Source organism: Oenanthe melanoleuca, chromosome 12 (assembly GCF_029582105.1).
Source record: "Oenanthe melanoleuca isolate GR-GAL-2019-014 chromosome 12, OMel1.0, whole genome shotgun sequence".
Taxonomy (NCBI): domain Eukaryota; kingdom Metazoa; phylum Chordata; class Aves; order Passeriformes; family Muscicapidae; genus Oenanthe; species Oenanthe melanoleuca.
In genome coordinates this window covers 11,319,825-11,347,527 of record NC_079346.1, presented here as the reverse complement: position 1 = coordinate 11,347,527, position 27,703 = coordinate 11,319,825, and the positions used below count along the sequence as shown (strand labels likewise).

At 51.9% G+C, this 27,703-nt stretch overlaps 2 protein-coding genes across 6 annotated transcripts in view; both read left to right on the top strand.

The window, feature by feature from the left end:
- NCKIPSD (NCK interacting protein with SH3 domain) overlaps nt 1–18,393 on the top strand; it is a 48,623-nt gene extending 30,230 nt beyond the window's left edge. The window contains exons 6-13 of the mRNA XM_056501427.1: nt 2,995–3,165; nt 4,319–4,405; nt 5,771–5,909; nt 11,133–11,213; nt 12,448–12,576; nt 14,402–14,494; nt 16,026–16,198; nt 16,749–18,393. Of these exons, the coding sequence (XP_056357402.1) occupies nt 2,995–3,165; nt 4,319–4,405; nt 5,771–5,909; nt 11,133–11,213; nt 12,448–12,576; nt 14,402–14,494; nt 16,026–16,198; nt 16,749–16,952 (1,077 nt within the window). The 3' untranslated portion in view covers nt 16,953–18,393. The remainder of the gene's footprint in view (nt 1–2,994; nt 3,166–4,318; nt 4,406–5,770; nt 5,910–11,132; nt 11,214–12,447; nt 12,577–14,401; nt 14,495–16,025; nt 16,199–16,748) is intronic.
- A 3,499-nt stretch (nt 18,394–21,892) lies between these two features.
- The window catches only part of CELSR3 (cadherin EGF LAG seven-pass G-type receptor 3), a 31,255-nt gene continuing 25,444 nt past the window's right edge, over nt 21,893–27,703 (top strand). For 3 of the 5 annotated variants that reach the window (XM_056501463.1, XM_056501462.1, XM_056501464.1), the window contains exon 1: nt 21,893–25,806. In XM_056501463.1, coding sequence (XP_056357438.1) covers nt 22,671–25,806 — 3,136 coding nt within the window. In that variant the 5' untranslated portion in view covers nt 21,893–22,670. The remainder of the gene's footprint in view (nt 25,807–27,703) is intronic. The other 2 variants (XM_056501461.1, XM_056501460.1) reach the window with 1 other exon arrangement.

The following is a 27,703-nucleotide window of genomic DNA, read 5'->3' as shown; positions in this document are numbered from 1 at the left end:
CAGGCCTTTTCCTTGGTAGTTTCTGGTAGAGCCTTTGGAGGTCTGTGGCAGTCTTTGCATGCAGCCATCCTGGCTCAGCTGTAGATGGTCCTATTCCTGAACAGTGAAGGCTGCAGAGACCTTCCTGAGGCACAGCTAACGTGGGGGTTGAAGCCAAGTGCTGCTCTCTCCCTGTGACACCCACAGGTGTGCATGGCTGACACTGCCTCCCTGCAGAGCTGACCTGCCCTGGATGTGGCTGTGTCAGCTGGGAGCAGACCTGCTGCTGAAGGAGCGTGTGTGTGAAAGGCCTGCCCTGGAACATTTGGCTCAGCTGAAGTCAGGCATCTCTCTTGCACCATGTTTCATCTCATTTAGCAGCTGCTGAGGAGCCTGGCAGTCTGTATGTGTTGGGACCAGTGTTAGCTGTCTGGTTTCTGTGGATAATGTGGGAATGGTTTGCTACCCAGAGGATGGAGGAATTCGCAGGGCAGTCCCCATGAAATGTGTCTGAAAACCTGCTATGTGATTTTGGGGCTTATATGGAGGGAAGATGTGTGTACCCATAGTCCTGGTGATCCACTGCACTTCCTGGTGGGGTGGGGGGGAGTGAGGCATGGGAGTGGGAAAAGAAGAGATGGCCAGGACAGCAGCTGGGTTTTCATGGCAGGTGTGGCCACCTCTGACCAATGTGTGTATGATAAAGTTCCCAAAATGGTTTTGGGCTACTCAGGAAGAATGAAATCCCTGTAGCAGCTTGTTCTGCTGGGCTGGGGGCAGGGAGCTATTTGAAGCAGCAAGACAATGCAAAGTGGCATTGTTAGAAATACTGAAACCTCCTTCTGCTTATGGGGTCTCCAGCAGATTCCTGGAAATGACCATATGATTATGCTGCTGCCAGGATGTTTAATAAGCAGGGACCTGACCCTGGTGAAGGGAGGGCTGAGAATGGTGCTGGAAGTGCACTGAGATACATGGTCAGATGGAAGAGCTTGTTATTGGATTGATCTCATCCAGCCTTGATGCTCAGCGGAGTCATTAAGGGCTGCAGATGAAGGATTGGAGAAAGTAGATTAGTGGTAAGAGGCTGAATAGAATGATCATTAAAATGAATACTCATTAAAATGATCATCCGAAAAGTCCCAGCAGTAGATTGAGATAGGATTGGCCCTGCAGTGCTGCAGTGAGGAGGATGTGAGTAAGGCAGTAATGGATAACCTTCTCCCAAGCAGCTGGGATACTTGAGGGCACACAGGTGACACTGCAGTCCTGTAGGTCCTCCTAAGGAGAAGCAGGGGATGACAAGATGAAGTGAGTCTCTTAATGTGTTTGCTTCTGATAAATCACCATCACAGGGAAATTCTTATGCCTGTACTCAGCTCCTGAAAGCTGTTGTGCTCTCTCACAGCTGGCTACCTGATTTTCTGCTAGGCCACCCACAGCTTCCCAAAATTTCAGGAGAGTACAGAGGCTTGTGTAAAACCTTCATGCTTCTTCCTTCATCATCTGCCTGACAAAAATTATGTAAGAAGCAGCAACAAGAAAACTTTCTTTTATAACTGAAGCATGGGCTTGAAGTCCTAAATTAATTCATACCCCAAAGGAAATGACTAACAATTCTGTCTCTAATAAAGCAGGCAAGACATTACTGTTAAGCATGGAGTGGTTTCCCCAGAGGGGGCTGGAGGGTGGGAGATAGGCAGGAAGGGTGCAGCTCCTGCACTTGGCCATCCACGTGCTGGTGTCACAACTGGCACAAGACAGACTTGTGTCTCCATACAAAATCCATCTGCTCTGCTCCCAAAGTGAAATCTCCCTAAAGGCTTTCTGTCCCTGCCTGCACAGCCAGCCTGCTGGAAGGTCTAAGTCTTCTCTGAGATTCCAGGAGAAGGCCTGGCTGGTAAGTTATAAAGGCCTTTTCTCACTGAGTGATCATGACTTGTTGCTGCATGTGGTAAGACAGCCTTCAAAAATTTTTAAGAATTTGGTCTCAGTGAGTGGATTTTCCCTGTTGTTTGAATTTCTCAGCTTGGTTCTCTTCCACCTCACTGATCTCCTGCTTGTTGTCACTGCTGCCAAACCCTTGTGTATATAATTTAAGCTCTTTCACAAATTAGTCTTTACCTCTCTTAATGGTTCCTGGGCTTATCACCTGTGATCAGCTCACTTCCTTGTACTGAACCGCCCATCTTCTTGCCTTGTTTTCAGGAAACCAAGTGATTCATGTGATATACTTAGGTCCTAGAGGCTTATCCTAAATCCCAAAGCACAGCAGCTGTTCGGGTGCCTTAAATGCTCCCTCACCACTGTCCTCTTTCTTGAAGGAGAGGAACAGCAAAGGAAAGGCAACTGAAGAGTGAGACCTTCATGGCAAGGACTGTGTATGAGGCAGAAATGGTGAGGATGCAGTTGACAGCAGTTTGAGAAAGGAATGTATGCGGTAAGATTTACTGAGTGGCTACACACTTCAGAGCTGTGGCAAACAGTAGAGCTCTGCTGTTTAGAGTGAAGCAAAACCAAAGCAGCCCATGATGAATTGGTTCCTGTTCTTGCTGCAGAAGATCCAGGCCTAGAGCAGCTGGCATGGAGAGCACCATACAAGTCCCTGCTCTTGAGCCAAGAATTCAGGGCAGATCTGCCCCTTTCAGGCTGGAGGGAGTGGGCAGCAGAGGGAGCTTCTCCTGCCTTGAGGTAGCTGTGCAGTGTGGTGGTCTGCTGTCCAGGACATGTCTGTTTTACTGGGGGTGCTCAGCTGCTGTCTGGCAGTGATCCTGGCTCATACCAGGATGGTTTGGCTTTTCCCATTCTCAGGAAGATTTCCAGAGTCTACAGAGGGTAGAGGCTCCAGAAGTATGGGATCTGAAATAATGTGTCATAAACTTACTGGTTTTGTAGTTCCAGCTCTTGACTGAATGAGGTCAGCTGCCAGTTGTGAGACAAGATTGCAGGAAACAGGCACCCAAACAACAGCCAGCTGTCAGGGCCCCACTAACCAGTGGTTTTGCTGTCGTGCAGAACCTGAGTGCGGGGCTGCCCTCGGGCCAGATCTGCCACGACGAGCAGCGGCTGGAGGTGATCTTTGCAGATCTGGCCAGGCACAAGGATGATGCTCAGCAGCGCAGCTGGGCGCTCTATGAGGATGAGAATGTCATCTGCTGCTACCTGGAGGAGCTGCTTCGCATCCTGGTGAGTAAATCCCTCTCTTTACAGGCAGAGCAGAGCAGACAGAGCTGGTGAAGTTCCTTTTTTTGACCTCCTTCACCCCTGTGTTGCCACTGGATCTGCTGTTTTGGGGGGCACAGGTTTCATGTGCATCCTTTACTGTCAGTATGCCCTACCTTTCTCTGTGGGCTCTGCAGTGCACTTGAGCTGTTTTACACTCCATTCCACCTTACAAAGCTGTCCTGTAAAGTGTTACTGAGCTGTTCATGGTAGTTTTGGTATTTACCTATCACAAGAGGATATAAACTGTCTCCTCCATAAAACCCAACCTCCCACAGAAAACCTGGAAGTCTCTGGTGAGGGTTGCTGCCCATTTACAACATGTTCTACTTAAGATATTCTCTGTTGCTGGGAGGTACCTGTGGGGTTAAGCTCATTAAATGCAAAGAATATTCTTTGGTTGCCTTGAAAGTGAGCTTTAAAGCTGTTTTTGTGAGAAAGTATAAATCATCTCACATATCTCTGCATATAGGAGAGGAACATGCCCATGGTGAGCAGCAGTGGAATTACTGTCCCAGCAATCTCACTTGTGTGTGCAAGGCCATCTGTGTCTGGGGATGATTTGGGAACTGCCCTCAGTGCAGTGACATGGTCTGTGTTAGGAGTACTAGTGTGGGGTTTGCTCTGGCACTATATTAGAGTCTTCTCCAGTTCTGACATAAACAGAACAGGTAAATTTTCTTTAATAAATGCCAGGGTCTTTGTCACTCTGCATACAGCCTGTGCTGCCTTGCTGTGGCCTGCAGGGCAAAGCTGAGTGGGGTTTTGTGCAACCATTTCCTCAAAACAGGGGTGGGAGGAGATGTACTTCTCAGGATGGGAGCAGTGCTAGTGCTCCTCTGTGTAACTCTGTGATGCTCTCAATCAGGTGCTGTTTGGGTCATGTTTTAGATATTTTCAGCCCAAGATGTGCTCTATGGCAGAGGTGTTTCTCAAGAATCCCCTTTGATGGTGAAGGGTGATGGTTCTTGACCTGTTTCTGTGCTCTGCCTTCAGTTTCTTTGTGAGATATTTGGGCTACTGAGATCTGAAAGCAAGTGGACTCCCTCGAGGTCTCTGCAGCAGTCACCTTCTGCTTTGATGTGTCACTGGGTTACCTGTCCATTCCTTCTTCCAGACAGATGCAGACCCAGAAGTTTGCAAGAAAATGTGCAAGAAGAATGAGTTTGAATCTGTGTTGTCCCTTGTGGCGTACTACCAGATGGTAAGGTGGCAGAATGCACCAAATCTCTTTTTAAGATTTCCCTGAAGATGCAAAAGAGCAGGGTTGGTACAATGAATGTATGTAGGATGTTTCCCTTGGATAGGGCAGTTCTGTGGTCTCACTGAAATTGCAGCATATCCCTTTTGAGTGCTGGCTAATGTCTATGTTATGCATGAACGTTGTGTGAAGGAGCAGAGGAAGCTGTAGAGTTTGAAGCAGTAGCTAGCAGTTGGCAAGGATAAAGGTTGCTGCTGTAACTGGCCCATTGAGGACATCACTGGCATCACTGATATCTAGAGGAAAGATTTCAGAGGATGCCTTGGGAGATCTGACAGGCTGTGATTGCTCTTCTTTTAATTGATGCACTGTGCATTAGTAAATAACTTTGCTTAGGAAAGTAGGTAGTGAGTAGAAGCCTTGGGAGTGAGGAAGGAAATCAGTATTTAGAGGAAAAAATGGAAGGTTTGCCTTAAACACCTATGTAGTAGTGCTTTGCCCCTCTCCTTCCTGGAATGTTCTGTTCTAGGACTCTGTGGGAATAAAAGACTTGTCCCCATCTTGTCCCTAAGTCCCCAACTACAGCACATCAAGTCTCGTGGCATTTTGCTTTCATCTGGCACGTCTGTGTCTGAACCCAGGTCTCAGCATCTGGGGGCTGCAGCATAGCTGAGAGTAGTGGGAAGGCAGGCTGGGCATAACAGAGTCTGCTGACTTTGACTGCCTGCTCTTCTCTGACCACTATTTCAAGGAGGCCTGACCAGGTAGGGAGCAGGTGGATGTCTTGTCCTGGCTGCTGTCATGCCCAGTGCCAGGGCTTGGCTCCCATGTGCCAGGTTCTCTGAACCTTGGAGTTGTTGGCTGAGGATGGAGTATGCAGGTTACCTGAGCATCAGAGGTCCTGCATGGGAGGTGCAGGCTGAGTATCATCTTTGCTGGAATCCTTGCACGTCCCAAAACTTTCTGAAGAGAGCTTGCAAATGTTACCTTGTCAGGAAACTTTAATCAGAGCAGTGTTCACAAAACCTTAGTATGCTCAGAGAATCCTGGCTACCCAGCACACTCAGTCTCTTTGCTGGAGACATGTATGTGTTGTTGGTGTGTTACCAGATTTAGTGGATGATGTGGGACGTCTGAGATCTGAGCTCTGGCTGCCACATGCCCTCTGCTGACATGTGCCAACAACCCATAGCCAGCCCAATTGTGAACATTATTGTAAAGTGATTCTTGTACTGTTTTTAACTTTTAGAGCTTCTGGGTTCATGTCAGCCTGGGAAGTTCCCAGCAACAGGAACTTGTAGAAGTGTCCCTGCCTCAGAGTGAGCCCTCCTCTAGGATGTGGTTTGATCTAACAAATTGGTTTTGCAGGAACACAGGGTGCCACTGCGCCTGCTGCTGTTGAAGTGCTTTGGAGCCATGTGCAACTTGGATGCTGCCGTTATCTCAACGCTGGTGAACTCCGTGCTGCCGATGGAGCTGGCCCGGGACATGCAGACTCACACACAGGGTGAGCCAGAGCTGCTGTTCCCACAGCCCTGGGAATCCCATTACAGGATTTGCACTGGCCCCCCATTGCCTGGCTGCTCTCCATACCCAGTGCTCAGGGGAAGTGGTGTCTGGTTTTAAAGTTGTTCAGGTTATTACAGCTGTAAGTGGGGAATGCACAGGAAGGGATGTTTCAGTCCAACAGTGTGAGCCCTCCAGGTCTTGAACATGCCATTAATGATCTGTGTCACTTCTTGTAGATGCCTTAAAACACGTTTTGAGTTGTTCCTGTTTTGTTTCATAATGCTGACAAGAGACACCTGCAGATCTCAAGGAAGATCTCTGCAGTTTCTTAAAGAGTTTTTTCCAGCATTCTGTACCCAATTTTTGTGGTGTTTCATTGTGGTGAAGGAGATGTGTGCTGGTTAAAGGAAAGGGCCTTCCCTCCACCACTGTGCCAAGAAAGATGGTAGTGCTGTTGTTAGCATTGCAGTCTTGGTCCTCTGCAGGATAGTGCCAAGGCCCAGGTTTTCCCAGCTCTTTGCTTTCCATACTCAGGCTTTGCCCTTATGTTCCTTCTATTTCACACTCTCCCATTTGTTAGGATGACCTGTCCTTGCTACAAATAGGAATGTCCTTTGTGCCCTCAGAGCTCCTGCTTAGCCCAGTGTCCTTTATTTCCAAGCAGCCAGAAGCAGATGCTGGGAAAAAGCCCAAGAGTAAGGTGAACATGTAGTAATACTCCCCTGGTGTTACCTTCCAGTTCCCCACACGTGCATGGTCCTGGACAGTCACAGCTTTGCTCCCCATTTTGAAGCCAACCTGTAGGTCACCAGTGCTGGCAGTGGCATATTTCTCTTAGAAGGACAATGAAAATCCATTGTCTTGTGCTAATTGTGACCCACAATTAGAGTGGCTGTTGAGTGACCATGTGGATCAGATCAGAAGAGCCTGGTGTTTGCAGCCTTGCTGCTCTGGTTGCAGTCTTCTAGTTTGCTGTGGGTGGAGTATAATTTGGTGATGAGGCTATGTAGGGGTTGACAGGTCTGCAGAGAACAGGGACTGTCCCATCCATTTCACAGATGACCCCTTTGAACCTGCATAATAGACATTCCTGTCCCCAGCATCCCACCACAGACTGCCAACCTGACTGTGGTGGGCAGCATTAACAGGGCTCATCTCTGGTCTGGAAAGGGCTATGGGAGATGAAAGTCAAGCCTGTTGCAGAAGGCTTTGCACTTGTCTCTGCCTAGATGCTTTGAAGTGCAGGCATTTCAGAGGAGGGGAGAGTGACATTTCAGGGCAGGGCAAAGGACTGATGGTGTGGGAACTGTAAATATTACTCCTGTGTTGGCTCTTTTGTTACTGCTGCTTATGAATTCTGTGCTGGAACTTACCACACTCTTGGTGTTTAATCTGGTTATGCCTGAGAAGCATCTTCTCCAGGCTGAGGCTCTACTGCCCAAGAAGCAAATGCTGCTTGGTTATGGGACTGTGACTCTGCTCCTGCGCCAACATTTCTGCTGATTTTGTGCTGCCAAAAATAAACTTTATTGTGCCTTCATCATTCATCCACAAAGACTGTCTCCAAATGAGCATCCTGTGCACCTTCCCGAACAGGTTTCTGTCTCCTGCCCTGTTCCTGGCTGTCTTTGTGCAGGCAGAGTGGGCTGGTCACCCTTCTTATTCCTTGCATGGTTGCAGTGATGCTGTGTTTTGCTTGGGGCTGTGTCATCCCAGACAGCACAGCTGATTCAGCCTCTTGGTGGGTATGGAGGTTTGAGCTCTGATCCATGTGACTTCTGCACACCTCTGCTGATCCCCAGGTAGAACTTCGGCTGGAGCAGGCCTGTCTCTCGACAAGTCTTAGCTCTGCTTTGGAGTCCTAAAAGTATGACAGTGGAAGTGGGAGAGAAGTGGTTCTACTGTGTCCTCTGAGCTGCCAACCTGCAGCTCTGCATCATCTCCCTTTCCTTAGCATCATCTCAGGGTGAGGGCTTTTTCCTTCCTTGCTGTAAAGTGGTCTAATTGGAGGGTGAAAAGCTTTTTCCTTCCTCCTTTACTGACAGACCACTGTGTGGATACAGGAGCCTCACAAATCAGTGCCGTCATCCTGTGCTACTTTTCCTTGTGCTAAGCTTTATGATAGGCATTTGTGCAATGACATCTGTGCATCATCCAGTCCTCTCAGCCTTCACAGTGGGCCTGCAGAGGGGTAACCATCCTTGGCCCAGATGTGTCTGTCCTTCAGAGGTGTTTCAGGGCATTAGCAGTTCCCTCCTGCCACTCTGGTGCTTTACTGCTTCATGTGCTGCCAGCAAATGGCAAGCTTGTGTGAAAACATGACCTTGAATCCTAGAATGACTTCAGCTTATTTTGGTACTAAAAACTGGGGAATAGCAGCTGATCCGTGACATGCTGTGGAATAGCTAATCCCTTCTGTGGGTGACTGGAGCCAGAGCAGTCAGTGCCAACACTACACAACTGGGAGTGTGGAACTGGCTGCAGCAGCTCTGTGGGATCCCTTCTGGCTTATAATTGAAGAGCAGCTGAGGCAGAAGCTCTGTCTGTGGATGCTGGGTGCCTTTGCTGAGAAAGACTTTGCCCTGGGACTGATACAGGCATATTGGCTGCTGGCCAGTTCCTCTGCAGATGTTTGGGTCTTACTGCTTCTGGACAGCTCTTTCCCTCTGCTGCAGCTGGCCTGCACATCTATCAGTGTTAGAATACCTTATAATAACCACCACAAAACAGAATTAGCCAGAACAATTCCAGAGAAAACAGACAGGAATAATTCAGCCTGTAATCATGACTTTCTCCCTTGTTGCAGCAGAGTTTACATGCAAGTCAGCTGTCAGGCTCTTCTACCTTCAGTCATAGACAACTGTGTCTGCTTCCAGTGCCCACATTTCACACTGCTGTGTTTAGAAGGTGGAAGCAAGGTTTTCAAAGGCCTCTGAGAAATGCTTTTCATACATGATTGCAGTTTCTCACCACTATCTCAGTGAATTTCAGCAGTGCAGGCTGGTAAGCAAACAGCTGTATCTCTCCTGCCTGTTGTGGGTACTTCAATGACGCTTATCAGTCTGTTGTCAGCAGTCCCTCTGCTTCAGGAGAGCTGCATTGATACTGTTTAATTTCTGACAGCCACTGCTCCTGCTTTGTAAAAAAAACCAAACAACACTGTCGGTATTTTGACTGACAGTTACTCTGTTCTTCAGCATGGTGAGTCTTGGAGTCTTGTCCTGCTGCAGCTTAGACACGCCCAAAAACTTAAAGAGCCTGTGCAGAGTGAGTGTCCTGGGTTCATCTGGATTTGCCCCAAGTTCAGGTTTCTGGCTGGTTTCAGCATTTTTTGATTTGTCATCTTTAGGGAAATACAACAAGATTTGCCTCCTAGTCATGTAGACTACTGTCAACCAAGATGAATGGACATCAGTTAATGGCAGATGGACCAAGGAGGTACAAAACTAGTCTCCTCCCTCCCGTCTCTAGTCTGTTCCTCCATATTTGCTACTGCCATGTTTATCACTGGCTTCTGGCTCTCACTTTACTTCATTGCTCCTGGTGTGATGAGAGAAAATGTTTTGTTGATGAAAGAAAGCCTTTCTAGGAACATGAGAACAGCAGCTCCCTGTGTCAACCTACTGCAGTGTCCTGCCTCTGAGACCCAGCTCCTGTAGCCAGGGAGGAAAGAATGAAGAAATCATGTGGTGAACAGTTTGTCAGATCCCTTTTCTGCTACAGTGTGCTTTGGCATCACTGTCACCTTATAGCTGAGAACTTCTTATATAAGAAGTACAAATTATATTGAAGTCATTAAATATCCTCCCTCTCTGTTTACGGAGAGTAAACAGCAGTTCTCAGCCTTCCTTTGCTGCCACATGGTCTACAAACTCTTAATCTTGTTCATACTGTAGTATCTGGTTAAGCTGCAAAGTATCTATTTTTACTCCAAGTGCTTGCTGATTGAAAACTGCAGCATGGTGTGAAACTGTGACAGTGTTTGTGTGCTTTGAGTGGAGAGGCTTTGCTGACAGTGCTGACTTTCCAGGGGGCACGGGCCTGGAATGACTCAGTAGCATTTTGTTCCCTCTGCTTGACAGTAAACCTGAGAGCTGCCAAATGTTGCAAGTCCTTTGGCCAAGTCCAGGAGTAGGTGGTGATAGTGAAGGCATCAGCCTGTGGTGTCAAAGCCAAACTGCAGGGTGCAGATGCTTAGAGAGGGGTTGATTTGTGCCTGAAGAAGTGAAATATCTTAAAGGGTTTGGAGGGGTCACTGGAACTGGTATGTATTGTGGAGGGCAGCAGGATGGCCAGGAAAAGCATCATAGATTGAAGGGGCCTTTTTCTCCTCTGATGAAAAGTAGTTTTGGTCAATTTTTCATTCAGTTTTCTTGTGCCCCAGGGCTCTTTCTGGCAGATGTAGCTGAACTTTATTTAGCTAGTGTGTGTGGTAACCTATATATAATAATACTAATTTTCCTGTTGCCTTCAGACTTGTTGAACTGGACAAAGGCTATATTTGATGAGGGCACAGATCTTATTCCATGATTTTTTTTTTTTTTTGTTCTGCAAATATCTGTTGAGAGGTATCCATTAATTAAAATTCAGGAGAGACACTGACAGGGGCTCTTTGGAGCATTCACATATAGCTGCTGCCAGCAAAAATTGTGTTGGACTAGCAGGCTGTGGGATGTATCAGTGCTGGAGACATGTGGCCTGGGAGGTGGGCAGATGCACAGCCTGAGCAGTGATCTGCTCTCCCCAGGGACCTTTTATACCTTCAGGCAGAGCTGAGGTAGCAAAAGTAGAGCAGTGCAGAGATGGTAACAAGCAGCATGGCTCTGGGGGTGGTGTTGGTTGGAACAGGCAGTATTTTGAGCTGGCCAGATGGATGCTTTTTCTGGGTTCAATAATTACGTAACTATGGGATGTGTCCTGGGACTGTGCAGGGGAGGTTTTTAATTATTCAGATCAAGTTTGCCCAGATCCTCTGAAGTAGAGGGGAAAAAATAGAGGACTGTTGTTATGACTATTTTTAAATTGCTTTGGAAACACACGGCACAGGAGGCGTGTGGTATGCTAAAATGGGGAAAAACACCCTTACTGCTCAGTCAATACAGGAATGAGGAGCAGGCTAATCAGTGTTAAATGCCTGTATTAAATGTGAGACTTCCCAGCTGCAGCTGGGGAAAGGTTTCATATCCTCGGAAGAACTAATGACAGGACCTTTGTCTTGCAGATCATCAAAAGATGTGTTACTCTGCCCTCGTGCTGGCCATGATGTTCTCCATGGGGGAGCCCCTGCCATATCACCACTATGGTAAGAGTGGATTGTGCTCATTGCAGAGCTGGTGGTGGTGGGATGTCTGGGGCACGCTGGCAGACACAGGGAAGGACTTTTCCTGATGGTCAGGGTGGGAGACAGCTCAGTGGAAGGCCCAGCAAGAGTAGGGTCTGTTCTTGATTGATAGAGCCTGGCAGCTGAAGCATGAGCTGAAATGCCAGATTTCCAAAGAGCAGCACAAATCTGGGTTAGAGCAGTGGAGGACTGCATGCCATGCTGCAAGTGACACGTATTTGCCCATCCCTGTGACTAGGTGGCATTTTGTTTCACCTCTGGCCTCTTTTACCTCTGTGTAAAAGCACAGATCTCTCACTTGCTTTGGAGACTGTCTGCTGATGAAGCTGAGATCCCAGATCCCTGCACAAACACCCACTAAAAGGCTGTCACCTGCATAATGTGGCCTCTTTCTGGTCCCTTTTCTAGCAGGATAGTGCAGCCCTCTGTAGTTCAGGCTCTTAGGGAAAATGGAGATGATTAAGGGAATTGCAGTCAATAATGAAGTGCAAATATTCTCCCTGTTTTAACCTCTCTCCTTTCATTTCAGCCAGAAAGCCCTGCCCACTTCTTCCCAAGGTTATGTTGTATTTGGGAAATTCTGGGCTTCATTTTCCTAGAAATGCAGTAGAGATTTTTATAAGTGTCTCATCAGCAGCTTTACCTTAACACCAGGTAAACCTGTACAAGATTTAAACTGGTGCAGTAGAGCCTGTAATGAGCCTCTACACCTCCTGTTTTTCTCTCTTTGTGTAACCCAGTTATTTCCTGCAGGTGGACTTATTTGCATGAGCTCCTGAGCTTTCCTAATAGCTGAATTGAAAACTGGGTTATTACTAATGATCTAGATTATTAGGGTATTTTTTTTTTAAAGAGATTAGTTAAACCAGTGGTCAAGAATACAAATTTCTTCCTGCCTTGAAGCCTTCACTGGTGGCATTGGTTCTGCAACAGCTAGAGCAGGATTAGGTGTTTTGTTTACTCAAAAAAAATTGCCAGTTGGGGTACCAAATTTCAGCAATCCCCTGCACTGTGTCTCACACAAAGATGCTTTGGTGGTCTGTCTAGTGCACTTGAACAGCCCTTCATTTCCTGGAGGCTGATACTAGCACTCCACTAATGGTTTTTAAGTATAAAAGAACAGAGAAGTGACTTAGATGGTCCCTTGTTTGGTTTATTTTCACTGTGCTGTAAATGCCCCTTTTTCCTTGTGCAGAACATCTCAACTCTCAGTTTGTGCAGTTCCTGCTGGATGTGATTGAGGATGGGCTGCCCTCAGACACCACTGACCAGCTGCCTGACTTATTTGTCAACGTCCTTCTGGCCTTCAATCTCCACATTCCAGGTTAAACTGGTGCTGCTCTGCCTTGGCAGGATTTCATTGATCTAGAGTGAGAGTGTGAAAAATGGGGAGGGAGAATCTTACTGGGTCTTGATGGTGCTGTAACTACCAACCAGCTCTCCTAGTCTCTGGCACTACACTGTGTTTAAATATGTTGCAAAACCCTAGAGGAAAAAGTAGTCTGAGAGCCCCTGCCCTGCAGCTCTGGGCAGCTCAGTGGATTTGTCACTGGGTTTCCATGGTGCCCAATCAAAAGAGCTGTTGGGCTGTACTTGCAGAGCATGAGTGGGGCTAATTTATAGGCATAGGTGACTTGGGAGAGAAGATGCTTCAGTAGGCATTTCTCGATACCAATTCTGAACAAAAGTCCTCTGCATTCTGTGGGTCTTGGCAAAGCGTCTGCTTCCCTATCCACACTGCCTGAAGCTCATTCAGTGACAAGCTGTTGAGGCCAGGCCCTTCAGCATTGGCCTGAGCTGTGCTCTCCCCTGTTTGCCCTTGTTCTCTGTCCTCCCTGCCCTGCTGAACTCCATGAGGACAGACAGCAGATCAGGTCCTTAGGGAAGAGCGTCTTCCTTCCCTCTGCCTGCACATTTTGAAGCCTGTTGGAAGATTGGAGTGTAGTTCCAGGTCCTGCTAAGAGAGGCCATTCCTTAACCTAGTTACCTGTTGCTCCAATTGTCTTTAGTTAATTACTTACCCCTGATCTGCTTCATTACATTATCCTTGATTTTTTTTGGAGAGAGGGGAGAATAAAGCAGCAATGATATGTCCAGTAATTTACCTGTTATTTTGGGTTGTGCGTCATTAAAATTTATGCAAAATTTTCTAATTTCATATGAAATTTGATTGCACAGAGACTGATTAAGTATATCTCTGCTGCTTTCATTCATTACCCCTTCCCACACCCATATCCTTGCTGGCTGCAGTAATTAGGCAGTAATGCAAGACAGGCAGTGTGTTTCTGGGGATTATTGCCCACCTGGGGCATAGCCAAGAGCAGTGACTTATTCTGTGATGCTAAGAACATGTTAAATGATGTTCACATTGCTTATTGGTGGATTGAATTTTTTATCCCTATGTCTGCAAGGTTCATCTATCATGCAGTTCAATGGTGCACTATTAGTTCAAAAATTCTCCTAAGTGCATATTATATTGATGCCCTTCAGGATCCTGAAACACTTTGCAGCCTGTGAAATATTACAGGCCACAGAAACAGCCACACTGTGCTGTTTGTGATTCCATGTGCACACTCACACACACACACACATAAGCTCTGCTAGGGTTAATGTATTTTACAGCAAATCACTCCCAGAGCAGGCAAGGGGACAGTTCCTAGAACCAGACTGTGCCCTTGCATAGCACAGTGCTGAGTGCTGGGAAAGACTTTTCTGGGATGCTCCTGGGACCCTTCTTAAGAGAACTTGTAACACTCTAAGTTCCAGAAGGGGACTGCTGATAGGAAGTAAGGAGGTATGAAAGAATGAAGCCCTTGGCTGCAGAGGGTTGTGAGCACAGGTAATGTTTGTCAACATAAAGCCTTAGCAAGGTATTTTCCCAGGCAAGGTAGGAACCCACACATGGATCAGATATAGGGAAAAAGCGCCAAGTCACAAGTGTTTCTTTCATGTGCTGTTTCCAGATTTATTTCACCTTCTTTCTCCCTGCCCACCCACTCTGTGGCCTGAAACTTTTTGTAGCCCTGATAGACTGTGGTTCCTCAAAGGTCCCCAGAGTACTAATGTGAAATAGGAGACACCCATTATGTATTTTTATCACCATGGTCTTCAGGAGACAAAGGGAGATGCTGAACAGGTTTCTTCCTTAGTTCCAGAACACAGTGTGATCATGACTACAATAAGCAAGCACTCCAATGTCAAGACTTTCACAGAGAAGCTGCTGCTTCTGCTGAACAGAGGAGGTGAGTGTGTGTGTGGCACTGTTACATGCATGGCAGAGGGTGCACACAGATACTGGGGGGACAAACCCCATGCTCCTTACAGGAAAGGATGTCAGGAATGCAGGTAACTGAGGAGCAGTCAGCTCAGGCTGTGCTGTGCTGCTTCCTGGTGAGTTTGTGAGGGTGACAGTCTGCATTGCTGAGGATGCAGCTGCACAAGGAATAAGGTAATGGCTAGTGGCATCTACAGAGAGAGGAGTGGCTGCCATTTCCATACTTCTGGGTCACATCAGCTTCATCTCAGAGCACGGACCAGCTGCCATGGGCAAGGCTCTTGTCTGGGAGGAAAGCTGGTCCTGGGCCACTTCTGTCCTTGGACAGGCAGAGGATTCAATGTATGCTGGCACACAAACCTCTGCCTGTGCTGGCAAACATCTGCCCTGGGGGACAGATGCAGAGGGAGCTTTTGTCTTCCAAAATGCTGCTTAGAGTGGAACTTTCCATTTCTGAATTGCCAGCAGAGGGTTAGCCTTGTGTCTGCTTCAGGCATGGAGTGAAACCCAGTGTACTTGGAGAGCTGTTACAGAGCAGATTGCTGGAACGCTTGAGATGTCTGCAGGAAGAGCAGTGCCAGGTCTTTCAGCCTGTGCTGCAGGCCACTATTGTGCTTTCTAATACCTTCTGGAGCACAGGAGCTTTGCTGCCTGAGAGAACTCATTTAGTTGAGTTGCTGGAAATAACCCATCCTCTGATGCATGCAGCTCACCTTACTCTGGCTTTAGTTCTCTTTGGGGCTGCAAATCACAATCTCCACACTCTATCAGCTTGAGGGCAGCAGGCACCTGTGTTCCTCTGTCTGGCCTCCCCCCAAAGCCTTTGTTTAGCTCTTCCCCTGCCAGATTCCCTGCAGAGATCACCTTACAGTGAGGAGCTGGGAGAAGAGAGGTCCCACAACCTAATGAAGATGCTTCTCTTTTGCCTGCCTTCCTGGCAACTGCTGGGGGAGCTGCCATGGCCCAGAGCCCCTCTTGGAGTCTGCAGGGATGTGTTTTGCTAGAGAACAGAATGTGGTGTCTCATTTAAACTTGGAAGTGTTTCTTTTTTTGCTTCTGGGGCAGTACTAACCTGGTTTCTGGTGAAAGCTTGTTTTTGGTACAGGTTCTGATGGGGTTTTCAGAGGGGTTATTGGACCCCTCCTAATAAACCAGGGAGAAAATGAGTGGTGGCTGTTGAGCAAAAATGGGAGATACTGAGAAACAATGTGCTAATGTGCTCTCACCTGGGATGGTTAGTGAAACATAAACAGTGATTAATGCTAATCATAATGAGTTTGCTCTCATCTTGGTAGCCTGCAGAGCTGCTATCGTGATTACACACCTTTGTGCAAGGCACTGAGGTGTTTGGGCACAAAAGCTATCCATGGGCAGGGAGTGGCTGGCTGAGGGCAGGGCAGCCTCCTCTCCAAAGGGTCTGATGAAGGGAAGTGCACTGAAGATGGAGCAGATGGGCAATGGGAGGGTGTGGCTCAGCACAGTCTCTCTGCCTCCCCCAGATGATCCAGTTAGCATCTTCAAGCATCAGCCTCAGCCACCACACTCAGTGCTGAAGTTTCTGCAGGACATCTTTGCCAGCAAGGATACAGCCAGCATCTTCTATCACACAGACATGATGGTCCTGATAGACATCCTGGTGCGGCAGATTGCTGATCTCTCCCCTGGAGACAAGGTGCTCACAGTAACCCATGGGTGCTGGGGAAGGGAGCACAGGCCCAAAGCAATGGTGTTTTTCCTGGCCCCTCATGGGGCCTGGTGGTGCAGGCAGTAGTGGAGTTCTGGGGTGGGCACAACATTTCTGGGTGCTTAAATCAACCTTGGGAGCTGAGGAGAAAGGGAGAATTTATCCTGCCTGGCACACCAGCATATGTGAAGAAAGATCTGCCAGGCTTCTGGTGGTCTGCACACTTCTGACCAGGGATCTTTGGGAAGAGAGACCCTCTGTGAATAGGAGGAATCTCTCTTGTTTGGTGTTGCAAGAGGCAGGGGATGTGCACGTGTTCAAGGGCAGGGGAGGAGCAGCACTCTTGCTGTGGGAAAAACAGAGTTTTCCATAGTTACTAATGATACTTGAGGAAAAGCAGGTGCCTCTGGAGATGTGCTCTGGTTGATGGTGCAGCAGCAGCTGTTCCTGTGCTCATGCTGTAATGGAGGCTGGCATGCTTATCTCACTTCCACTCTTTCACTTTGCTGTGTGGTTTGTCTCCCCTCTGACTTGGCAGCTGAGGATGGAGTATCTGTCGCTGATGCATGCCATCATCCGCTCCACACCCTATCTGCAGCACCAGCACCGCCTCGCTGACCTGCAGGGCATCCTGCAGCGCATCCTGGGCGAGGAGGAGGACGACCAGCAGTGCCAGATGGAGAAACTGATCATCCTGGAGATTTATAAGGAGTTCCCAGAAATCTCTTCTGGTACCAGCTAATGCTCCTCAACTCGGACTGGAGTTTGAACCACTTGGATGGACTATGTCTTTTGTTGACACTTTCTCCCCATTCCCTCCCAGTACAGCTCATACCTTACATCCCTCTGTGTGAGGCTAAGGTTGGGACAGCGTTCACCGGCCCTTTGGAAGCGCCAGTGGCAGGGTGTGGGTGCCCCTGGGGCCTGGTGCCCGGGGCAGGGGGCGCAGGGTGGGCGCTGGCATACAGTTTGCCTGCAAGACTCAGCAGAAGTTATTTGGGCACCTGGTGTCAGTGGGAAGGGCAGAGAGCCTGTGGAGGCTTAGCAGCCAGCACAGGGGGATGTTCAGCTGCACTGGTGTCCTGAAGAGAAAGGCCTTTGCCTTAGAGTATCACTTCTTTTCCATGTGCGTCTCTCTCCCTGCAGTGACCAAGTGGAGTCCGCTGGTGCTTGGAAGAAGCTTTTGTAACATCTGTTTTGTTTCCTGCTGCTAGTGCCAATGTGCTGCAGCCCTGCCAAGGGAAAGTAGCTGCTCGCTGTCTAACGCCTCGTCTAGTGAGCCTTTCACTCCTTCCTAGCCTTCAGCTTTGCCTCTGGGCAGCAGCCCACCTTGGGTCATGGAGGTCTTACCCCAGCAGCTGCTTTTCAATCTGCTTTCTATAGTGATGTTTAAATCTGAATTTCTTGCAGACTGTGGCAGCCTAGAAGTAAGAGCCACGTGGGTGACACTGCCCTTAGGAAGCCCTTGGCCAGACACAGCACAAGAACATGTCCTGCCAAGTGAAGCTGCCACTTGCCACCTCTGTTGCAGCATTGCCTCGAGCAGAGGGGCTGCCCTTGGGCAGGCACGTTCTGTTCGTGCAGCGTGTGCATTTCTTGCCTTGAGCTTCATAGTAGCTCTGCCTCGCTGCCCTCCCTGTCCCCATGGCAGTGCTCAGAGGCAGCGTGAGCCTGGTGTCCAGTAGCTGTTTGTGACTATGCTAATTGTGGGGAACCCTTATTTTTATTTCCTCTAGGTTTCTAGCAAACGGGATTAACCTGCTTCCCTGGTCCAGATAGTCACACACACTAACCTGGGTGTCTTAGATATTTGTGTGCACAGTGTGGTCACTCCCTGTCCCCAGGTGGTATTTTGCAGTAGCCAGAGTAGGAGCTGTGAAACTGAAAATACTGGGCACTGTATTTACTTTAATTTTTTTTGTTTTTTTGTTAGCTTGAGGGGATGGCACAAGCTCTGCAGGCCTGGGCTGGCCACAGGGCAGTGATGCTTTGAGAACAGAGGGGGTTGGCCTGGCAGCCAAGGGGGGTAAGGAAGTTAGCCTGGGAATGCCCAAGTTTAATAACCACTCTAGTAGAGAAAGCTATTTTTTCCCCTGTAAAAATGTATTAATGTCTAAAGGGATCCTGTATTTTCTTAAACACTAAGTGTAACCTGCAGAAGAATAAAAATGTCTTAAACTGGACTTCTGTGAGTGTAGCCCTGCCTGCCCAATCCTGTCGTGGGGGCACAAAGCATCAGGGGTGGTTGGGTGCCTGCTGCCCAGAGGCAAAGCAGTGGGTCCTGATCTCCAAATGGGGGTAAGGCAGTTGTTTTCCCTCATTCAGCTTCTTGCCTTGTCTATTTCTACCATGTTGCTGGCTGACAAGGAGGGCTGGAGGGCAGCAGCCCTTGCTAGGGGCACAGCCATCGTTCCTGGGGCCTGCCCAGCATTGCTGCTCCACATGGAAGGTTTGGCAGAGCTGGACTCACAGTTCGCTTCCCACACGGTCCATGCAGCCTCAGCTGGCTACCAGCAGAGCTGCCAGGGCAGTGAGCCTGGGCAAGGAAGAGTTTAATGGTCTGTATTGAGTGTAATGAATCGTGCTTGGGCTGTGGATGTGTGCTCCCAAACCTGAGCTGTGCCTGCAGCTCTAGGGTGCCTGGGATGGCAGGGGGTCAGTGGTGGGAGAACAGCATAGCACTATGCTGGCAGCAGGAAGCTGGTCTCTGCTCCTGGCTCTGTCCCAAGGGAGCCAGCCAGGCCAAGGGCACAGCCCTGCAGGGGTGTAAATGCCACGTGCAAGCTGTGCCACTCCAAACAGGGATGTCATCAAACACAGCTACCTGCAGGACCAGGACTGTCCCAGCTCCTGTCTCTTTGGCCTGTGCCTCCAAAGTCCCCAGGCATGTGGCCTTGAAGTGTACAACTTGCATACCTGGGGTCAATCGTGACACATAAGGGCTGCCAGTGTCACGGCTGTGCCACCCATAGTGGCTCTCCTGTGCCCCAGTGCTCTGTACAGCACACGGCTGCCCCTGAGCCAACCTCAGCTTCCCAGTGCTGCTGGGGCTTGTTGTTGGCCCATGACCTGCTCCTGTGGTGAGAGGCTCATCTGGCATTTGCCCTCAGTGATGCAGCACAGGCTTTGCTGTGCCAGCTGTGGCAGGACCTGTGACTCTGCTTGCCAGGGGCCCAGACTGCAGAGCTGGTGGCTCCCATGGGCATCCCCGAGCCATTGCTGTCTGTGGGGTTGCTCACCCTATCCCAGCTGCACATAACACCCTCTGCCCCACCACCCTGCTGCCACCACAGACAAGGGTGTAAGAGCTGGGGGGACAGCTGGCTGTGAGGTCCAGGGGCAGAGATGCACCTGCTGCCCAGGGAAAAGCCTTCCCACATCACAGGGAATCAAACTGCAGCATGGAAACTCACTGTCCCCAGCCTGCTCAGCAGGTCCTGCTCTCCGTGTAGGTGAGACACTCAGGATTGTTGGCTGTAATTAGGCACAATTAGAGCAGCATCTCCTCATATTGGTGTTTTTATTGTGGTGCAGCAGTGAGGGGTGTTGGGGGGCTGGCACGAGGGGAGTGATACGTTGCCTGTGACCTGCGCTTCTGCTTTATTGTCTGGAATGATTCAATTACAACTATTTTGTGGCAGTAATACCCTGATAATTTTCTCCTCCTCCCCCAAGCTGTCAGCTGGGTAATTAGAACAAATAAACTTGAAAGCCTTCATTACTTTTAAAAAGTATTGCCTCTCTCCTGATTTGGTTTCCTGATTACACATCCCCAGTTTGAGAAGGTGTGATGTATGATCCAGCCAGCATGTTCCTGTTGCACCTGAGTGATGAGCTGCCCTATGTTAAGTGAGGTTTCTTGGGTGAACTGTGTGCAGGGACAGGGCTGCTCTGGCATTATCCTAACAGCACTGAGGGGGCTCAAGTGGATGCTTAAGGGTCTGTAGTGGAGAACATAAATCCCCCGAGAGCACAGTATGCCCATGGCTGGTATGGCCACAGCCCTGTCAGTGCTGGTGCTGGACCACCCAAGCCAGAGGTGTTATGTGGTGGTTGAGGAGTTAACTACAGCAGATTACCTATCCCATGAAGTTCATATAATAACATGTTGGCTTCTCCAGGGGCTTAGACATCCACACTCACGGGGTGTCAGCCCTGAGCATTGTGTAAGCACCAGGGGAGCTTCTCTCTGGCACAGGCTGAGTGCACTGGCTACCCCTTTAGGGCCTGCCTGGTATTTCCCATCATGGTCCTACAACACCTGCTCAGCTCAAGCAACAGGGCAAGGACAAGCCTGCCTGCTCTGCCCACCCTGTGGCTTCCTCAGTGGTGGCCAGGCCTTGGCTTCTGCAGGGGTGATGGTGTGGGAGGGAATTACCAGCATGAGGCTAGCCAGGTTTGGGGACATACTGGGTGTGCCGCAGACCCCGTGTTGTGTTTCCTTGGTTTCCACCCTAGGAATGGGAGCCTGCTTGCTGTCAAACCATCAGTGGGCAGCATGTGCTCTTCCCACCTCCTCATTTACACTAACAGTAATTGCTAGGGGACCATCTGTCACCATTGGTGGAACCAGAGCTGGGTGAGAGCTGGTAGTGGCCATGGCTAGTGGGGGAGCACTGGAACATGGAGCAGAGAAGCAAAGCACCGGTGCTAGCAGGCTTCAGTGCTGTGGCAGCAGCATGTGGGATGCCATGGCCCCAGCCACAGCTGGAGCAGAGGGCACCAGCAGGACAGTGGCAGCTGGACTCCCTTGAGGTCCCCAGACCTGCTGTGCCACGGGGCAAACACATCTCCTGTGAGCCCTCCTTGCTGTGCAGATGGCCTGTGCTGTCCAGAACAGTGTGCAGATTTCTGCAAAGGGACAATGGGACCTTGCACAGCCCTGTGGTGTTTCCTGAGGGGTGGGAGCGTGTTGGAGAGTGAGCACTGCTCCTGCAGTGCTGGCAGTGGCAGCTGAGCAGGGGAGCACCACCTCCAGTGAATCCATCCCAATGGTAATTTGTGAGTTTGTTTTGGAAGCCATGCAAGGGCTGGCAGCAATGTCTAGCCTGGCTGTGGTGTGCATACTGGGGTCTGCCTGCTGTCCAGCCTACACACCCTGAACAACAGTCCATCCAGCACCGCAGCACAGGAGGCTCTTGCAGCCCCTTTGGATCTGGGATGTGCACTGGATGGAGGCACAGTGTGTCCTATGTACACCCTGCCCTTCCCTACACCGTCCTAAACTCCCCCTATCTCCCACATGGCACGATTCTTTCTTCCCTAGTATTTGCCCCAGTGTGCCCTCTCCTTCAGCAGGACATGGCCAAGGATGTCACTCTACCATGGCATGTTAAACACTAATGAGGACCTAAACCCTGTTATTCCTAAGCCTGTTATGAGCTTCAGTGGATAAGGATGAAGTATTAGTTGATTGAATCAAACCAACAACTAAATTATGAGGCTGATGCATTAATGAATCACCATAATGCAAGGGTCTCAAACTGGATTTTCCTTGGAAAAATGTAGGGTTGGTTTGGGGCTTTTTTAATATTAAGGATGCAGGAAGCAAAATCTGCAACTTTCCCTCTAGTGATGGTGCCACACTTTGTGAGTGCTGGCAGTTGGAGTCTGTGTTGGGATAGCTAAATTTGTGCCACGCACTTGGGTGCCCATGGGTGGGGAGCCGCGGTAGCAGGGGCTGCGACACCACTCGCACCTCCTGGAAGAGCAGGGCACAGGGAAGCCCGTCCTCATTCACACAGTAAAACCCATCCTTGCAGCCCAACGTGTTCTACTTCCAGACGGGCACGGGGGAGTGAAGGCGCCGCGGGGCTGCCAAGGCACGGCAGCGCTCCCTGCCCCAGCGCCGGCCCTGCCCGCCTCCCCTTTGTGTGGGCGCAGGGCAGCGGCCGAGGGCACAGCCGGGCCCAGGGGACACTGCCGGTGGCACCGGCGGCGCGGGCAGGTCCGCAGCGGCTCGCTGGGCTCAGCAGGTGTGCGCGGTGTGCCGGTGTCCGCGGGCCCGGCGCTTTTTTCAGGGAGGCTCCGGGCGCCGCTCACCGGACCCGGCCGGTGCAGCCCCGCGCACAGACCGTGCCGGCGGCGCGGAGCCCCCGGTACTCACTGCGGGCGGCACAGCCCGCTCCGGGCCCGACAGCGGCTCAGCTCCGCAGGGACCGGACGTCCCGCGGCACGGAGCATCAGCCGCCATACAGAGCTCCCACCCCAGCACAGAGCCCACACGGCCGCCCGCCCGCCCGGCTCAAGATGGCGGCGCAGGGCGGGCGGGGGCGCGGCGGGGCGGGGCGGCGGGAGCCATGTTGGGGCTGCGGGAGGAGCCGCCACCACCCCCGGCAGCAGCGGCGGCAGTGGCGGTGGCGGCGGTGGTGGGGCAGGGGGCGGCCATCGCCGGCGCGAGCGGGGGCGGCGCCGAGCCCATCGCCGTGCGCCCGGGCCGGGCGGCGGCCGCCGAGGCACCATGGCAGCGGCGGAGGAGCCGGTGGCCGCCCCGAGCCGCTCCTGCCGCCGCCGCCGCCACCGGGAGCCGCCGCCGCCGCCGCTGCTGCTGGTGCTGCTACCGCTCCTGCTGCTCCCTTTGTTCCCCTCCGGGCTGGGGGCTGCCGCGCCGCCGCCGCCGCGGGCAGGCTGGGGCCCGCCGGGCCGCTGGGGCTGTCCCGCCGCCGTGCCGTGCCGGGCCGCGGCCGTGCCCCCCGGGCTGCCCCCGGCGCCGCGCCGCCGCTCCCCGCCGCGCTGCCCGCCCCGCGCCGCACAGCCGCGCCCGCTGCCCTCGGTCCCGGCGCCGGCCCCGGGGCGGCGAGCCCGGCGCGCGGCCCCGAACCGCCACCCGCTGTTCCCCCAGTACAACTACCAGGCGGAGGTGGCGGAGAACCAGCCGGCGGGGACGGCGGTGGTGGCGGTGGCGGCCCAGGACCCCGACGGGGGCGAGGCGGGGCGGCTGGTGTACTCCATGGACGCGCTGATGAACAGCCGCTCGCGGGACCTGTTCAGCATCGACCCGCGGGCCGGGCTCATCTCCACCACGCAGGCCCTGGACCGCGAGAGCATGGACCTGCACTACTTCCGAGTGACGGCCACGGACCACGGCGCGCCGCGGCTCTCCGCCACCACCATGGTGGCCATCACCGTGGCTGACCGCAACGACCACGACCCCGTCTTCGAGCAGGGCGAGTACCGGGAAACCATCCGGGAGAACGTGGAGGAGGGATACCCCATTCTGCAGCTGCGGGCCACCGACGTCGACTCCCTGCCCAATGCCAACATCCGCTACCGCTTCGTCAATGAACGGGCTGCCTTCGACGTCTTTGAGATTGATCCCCGCTCCGGCCTCATCACCACCAGCGGGCCGGTGGACAGGGAGAAGATGGAGAAGTACTCCCTGGTGGTGGAAGCCAGCGACCAGGGCAGGGAGCCGGGGCCCCGCTCCGCCACTGTCAAGGTCTACATCACGGTCCTTGATGAGAATGACAACATCCCCCAGTTCAGCGAGAAGCGCTACATTGTCCAAGTGAGGGAGGACATACGGCCCCACACCGAGATCCTGCGTGTCACCGCCACAGACCTGGACAAGGACAACAACGCGCTGGTGCACTACAACATCATCAGTGGGAACAGTCGGGGCCAGTTCTCCATTGACAGTGTCACTGGGGAAATACAGGTAGTGGCCCCCCTGGATTTTGAGGTGGAGCGGGAGTACGCCCTGAGGATCCGAGCTCAGGATGCGGGGCGTCCTCCTCTTTCTAACAACACTGGCATGGTGAGCATCCAGGTGGTGGACATCAATGACCATGCCCCCATTTTTGTCAGCACCCCTTTTCAAATCTCCGTCCTGGAGAATGCTCCCCTTGGCCACTCTGTCATCCACATCCAGGCCGTGGATGCAGACTACGGTGAGAACTCACGCCTGGAGTACAAACTGACAGGGGTCTCAGCTGACACACCCTTTGTGGTGAACAGTGCCACGGGGTGGATCACAGTCAGCGGGCCTTTGGACCGGGAATCGGTCGAGCACTATTTTTTTGGGGTAGAGGCTCGTGACCATGGCTCTCCATCTTTATCCGCCTCAGCCAGCGTCACCATTACTGTCATGGATGTCAACGACAACCGCCCCGAGTTCACCCAGAAGGAATACTTCATCCGCCTGAACGAGGACGCAGCTGTGGGCACCAGCGTGCTCAGCGTCACGGCGGTGGACCGGGACGTGAACAGTGCCATTACCTACCAGATCACGGGGGGCAACACGCGGAACCGCTTCTCCATCAGCACGCAGGGTGGGCTGGGGCTCATCACCCTGTCTCTGCCGCTGGACTACAAGCAGGAGAGGCGCTATGTGCTCACCGTGACAGCCTCCGATCGCACCCTGCGTGACAACTGCCACGTCCACATCAACATCACCGATGCCAACACGCACCGGCCGGTGTTCCAGAGCGCCCACTACTCTGTGAGCATCAACGAGGACCGGCCTGTGGGCAGCACCGTGGTGGTGATCAGTGCCACGGATGATGACGTGGGCGAAAACGCCCGCATCACGTACTACCTGGAAGACAGCGTCCCTCAGTTTCGTATTGATCCGGACTCTGGAGCCATCACTCTCCAGGCACAGCTGGACTATGAGGACCAGGTCACGTACACTTTGGCTATCACTGCCAAGGACAATGGGATCCCCCAGAAGGCAGACACCACTTATGTTGAAATCATGGTGAATGATGTTAATGACAATGCCCCCCAGTTTGTCAGCCCTCATTACCAAGGCATGATCTCTGAGGATGCACCTCCCTTCACCAGCGTGCTCCAGATCTCTGCCACGGACCGGGATGCCCACACCAACGGGCGAGTGCAGTACACCTTCCAGAACGGGGAGGATGGCGATGGAGACTTCACCATAGAGCCCACGTCAGGGATCATCCGCACCGTGCGCCGGCTGGACCGCGAGAACGTTCCTGTCTATGAGCTGACTGCCTACGCCGTGGACAGGGGCATCCCTCCTCAGCGAACCCCTGTCCACATCCAGGTTACCATTCAGGATGTGAATGACAATGCCCCTGTCTTTCCTGCTGAGGAGTTTGAGGTCTTGGTTAAGGAGAACAGCATCGTAGGCTCTGTGGTGGCCCAGATCACAGCTGTTGACCCGGATGAGGGACCCAATGCCCAGATCATGTACCAAATTGTGGAAGGCAACATCCCTGAGATATTCCAGATGGACATCTTTTCTGGGGAGCTCACAGCCTTAATAGACTTGGATTATGAGACAAAACCCGAATATGTGATTGTAGTGCAGGCCACCTCTGCCCCTCTGGTCAGCAGAGCTACAGTCCACATCAAACTCATTGACCAGAATGACAACAGCCCTGTTCTGAAGAACTTCCAAATCCTGTTCAATAACTATGTGTCCAATAAGTCCAACACCTTTCCCTCGGGGGTCATAGGGAAGGTCCCAGCATATGACCCAGATGCATCTGACCACCTCTTCTACACCTTTGAGCGGGGAAATGAACTGCACTTGTTGATTGTAAATCAGTCGAGCGGGGAGCTGAGGCTGAGCCGTAAGCTGGACAACAACCGTCCGCTTGTGGCCTCCATGCTGGTGACTGTCACAGGTAGGGAGTGAAGATCATTAAATCTTCAGTACAGTATGTTTGGGGGACTCTGGGGAAGCCCATTGTGCACTGGGGGTTGGGTTGGGGACTGGTAACAAGATTTGGATTTGGAGTCCATTCCAATCAGAGAATACTGCTGCTGGAGTGGTGTGCAGGCTGGCATGGGAGGCAGGCTGTTGGGGCCAAGGCTGGAAATGGTCTGCAAGAACAAAGCATCGTTACTGAGCTGTGAGATCACTTCTGGATGCTGGTGAGGCACCTTTGGAGGTGGCCAGCCAGACTGTGTTGTGTGCCATAGGGTGTGCCTAGGAAGGAGGCAGTTCACAGGATGGCCAGGCTGCTGGCCCAGGGGCTGGTACACTGCTTTGCTCCCAAGCCCAGGTAGCTCGTCTCTCTGCCGGGACTGAGTGCTTCCCTGGCTCTGCACAGGAGGGAGGGACTGAGCTCAGTGCAGAGGGAAACCTCAAACACCCAGTAGTAAACTGTTCAGTCCGGATTCTGGCTGTGGCATCTGCCAACACTTCCTTTGCAGGATGGCTTCTAGAGCCTAGTACCATCTTTCTGCAGCCAACTTAGTGTTGCAGGGACAGCTGTGACAAACCTGAGTTCAGTGCCTGGAACTCTTGCATAGTGTGTTGTTGGAGTATACAAATGCAGGTGCTAGCGGTAGCTAGGGGTGGCTTTGTGGGATGTTGGGGTGCGCCCTAGCCCAGCTAGACAGGACAAAGATAGACCTAGGAACTCGCCTGTAAGCAGGCAGGGTTTGGAGCTGGAGCTGGCAGAGCCTGAGCTTTGCCTTCAGCACTAGCCTTTCTTAGCTGGTGGATGCATGATGTGAAATGGAGGCATCTGTCCATTGCTGAACCATGGAGCGGCTGCAGGAGGGAGGGAGGGAGGGAGCCCTCTCTGGAGGGGCCAAGCACTGGATGGCCAGCAGTGCCTGGGGAGCCAGGCTCTGCACTGGGATGCTCCCCTGACCATCCGCCACCAGCTGCCTTCCCTTTCAGCTCTCTCCATCCGGCTTATTCTGTGAGAAGAGCATCTCTTTCAAACGATGGAGCGAGGGCTTTAAAAGGAGACCTGTTCAAGGCGATGCTGTGTGAGCAGCAGCAGCCTGGCAGTGGGCTGGGGCTCTGTGGGGCTAATTGTAGCCGCAGGGCGGCCGAGAGCGGCTGCAGGCAGCACATGCCCGTTGCTGGAGGTGGGGGTGGTTCTGACCTTTCCAGCTTCTGCCCCACTATGTTTATGCGAGCCCTGCCTCCTTACACACTTAACCCTGCACAAAGGCAGGAGACAATCACATCCTGAAGTCCTGTCTGAGCCGCCTCGTGGCAAGGGGGCCCTTGCAATTAGAATGTCGTCATCTTCCAGCGGGAAGGGAGAATGGGAGAGGTGTGCTCGAGGAGGAGGGGAGAAGATGGAAGGGGAAGAGCTGTTCTGGTGAGGGAAGTGAGATGCTGGAAAATGTGCCTTTTGTTGGCTTTTATATTGGCTGTGGAGGTGGAAGTCTAGTTTGGTTTTTGAGGCTTTGTTGTTGGAAGCCCCCCGCCCAGCTGGCAGCTCCCCAGCCCCGTGCTGTGGTGTGTGCAGAGCTGGCAGCAGGGCTTCAGACCCGGCTGCATTGTGTGCCCGGACCCTGTGCCCTGGCACAGCACCTTCCTGCTGCTGGAGGGCAGCTGTAGCACCTGCGTGGGTGCCCCAAGGGTCAGCATTCTAGGAGGGAGTGGCTTCCCTGCCTTTATGGTGCATGTGAGGGAGGCTGAATTCCCCTAAAGCACAGGGCAAGGGGCTGTTTTGCCTGCCTGTGAGCTGTGTGTATCTAAGCACAGCCTCTTGTAGGAGGCAGAACAAATCAGTGCCTTTCCAGCGGGACTGATAGCTCGAAACTGACCTCAGC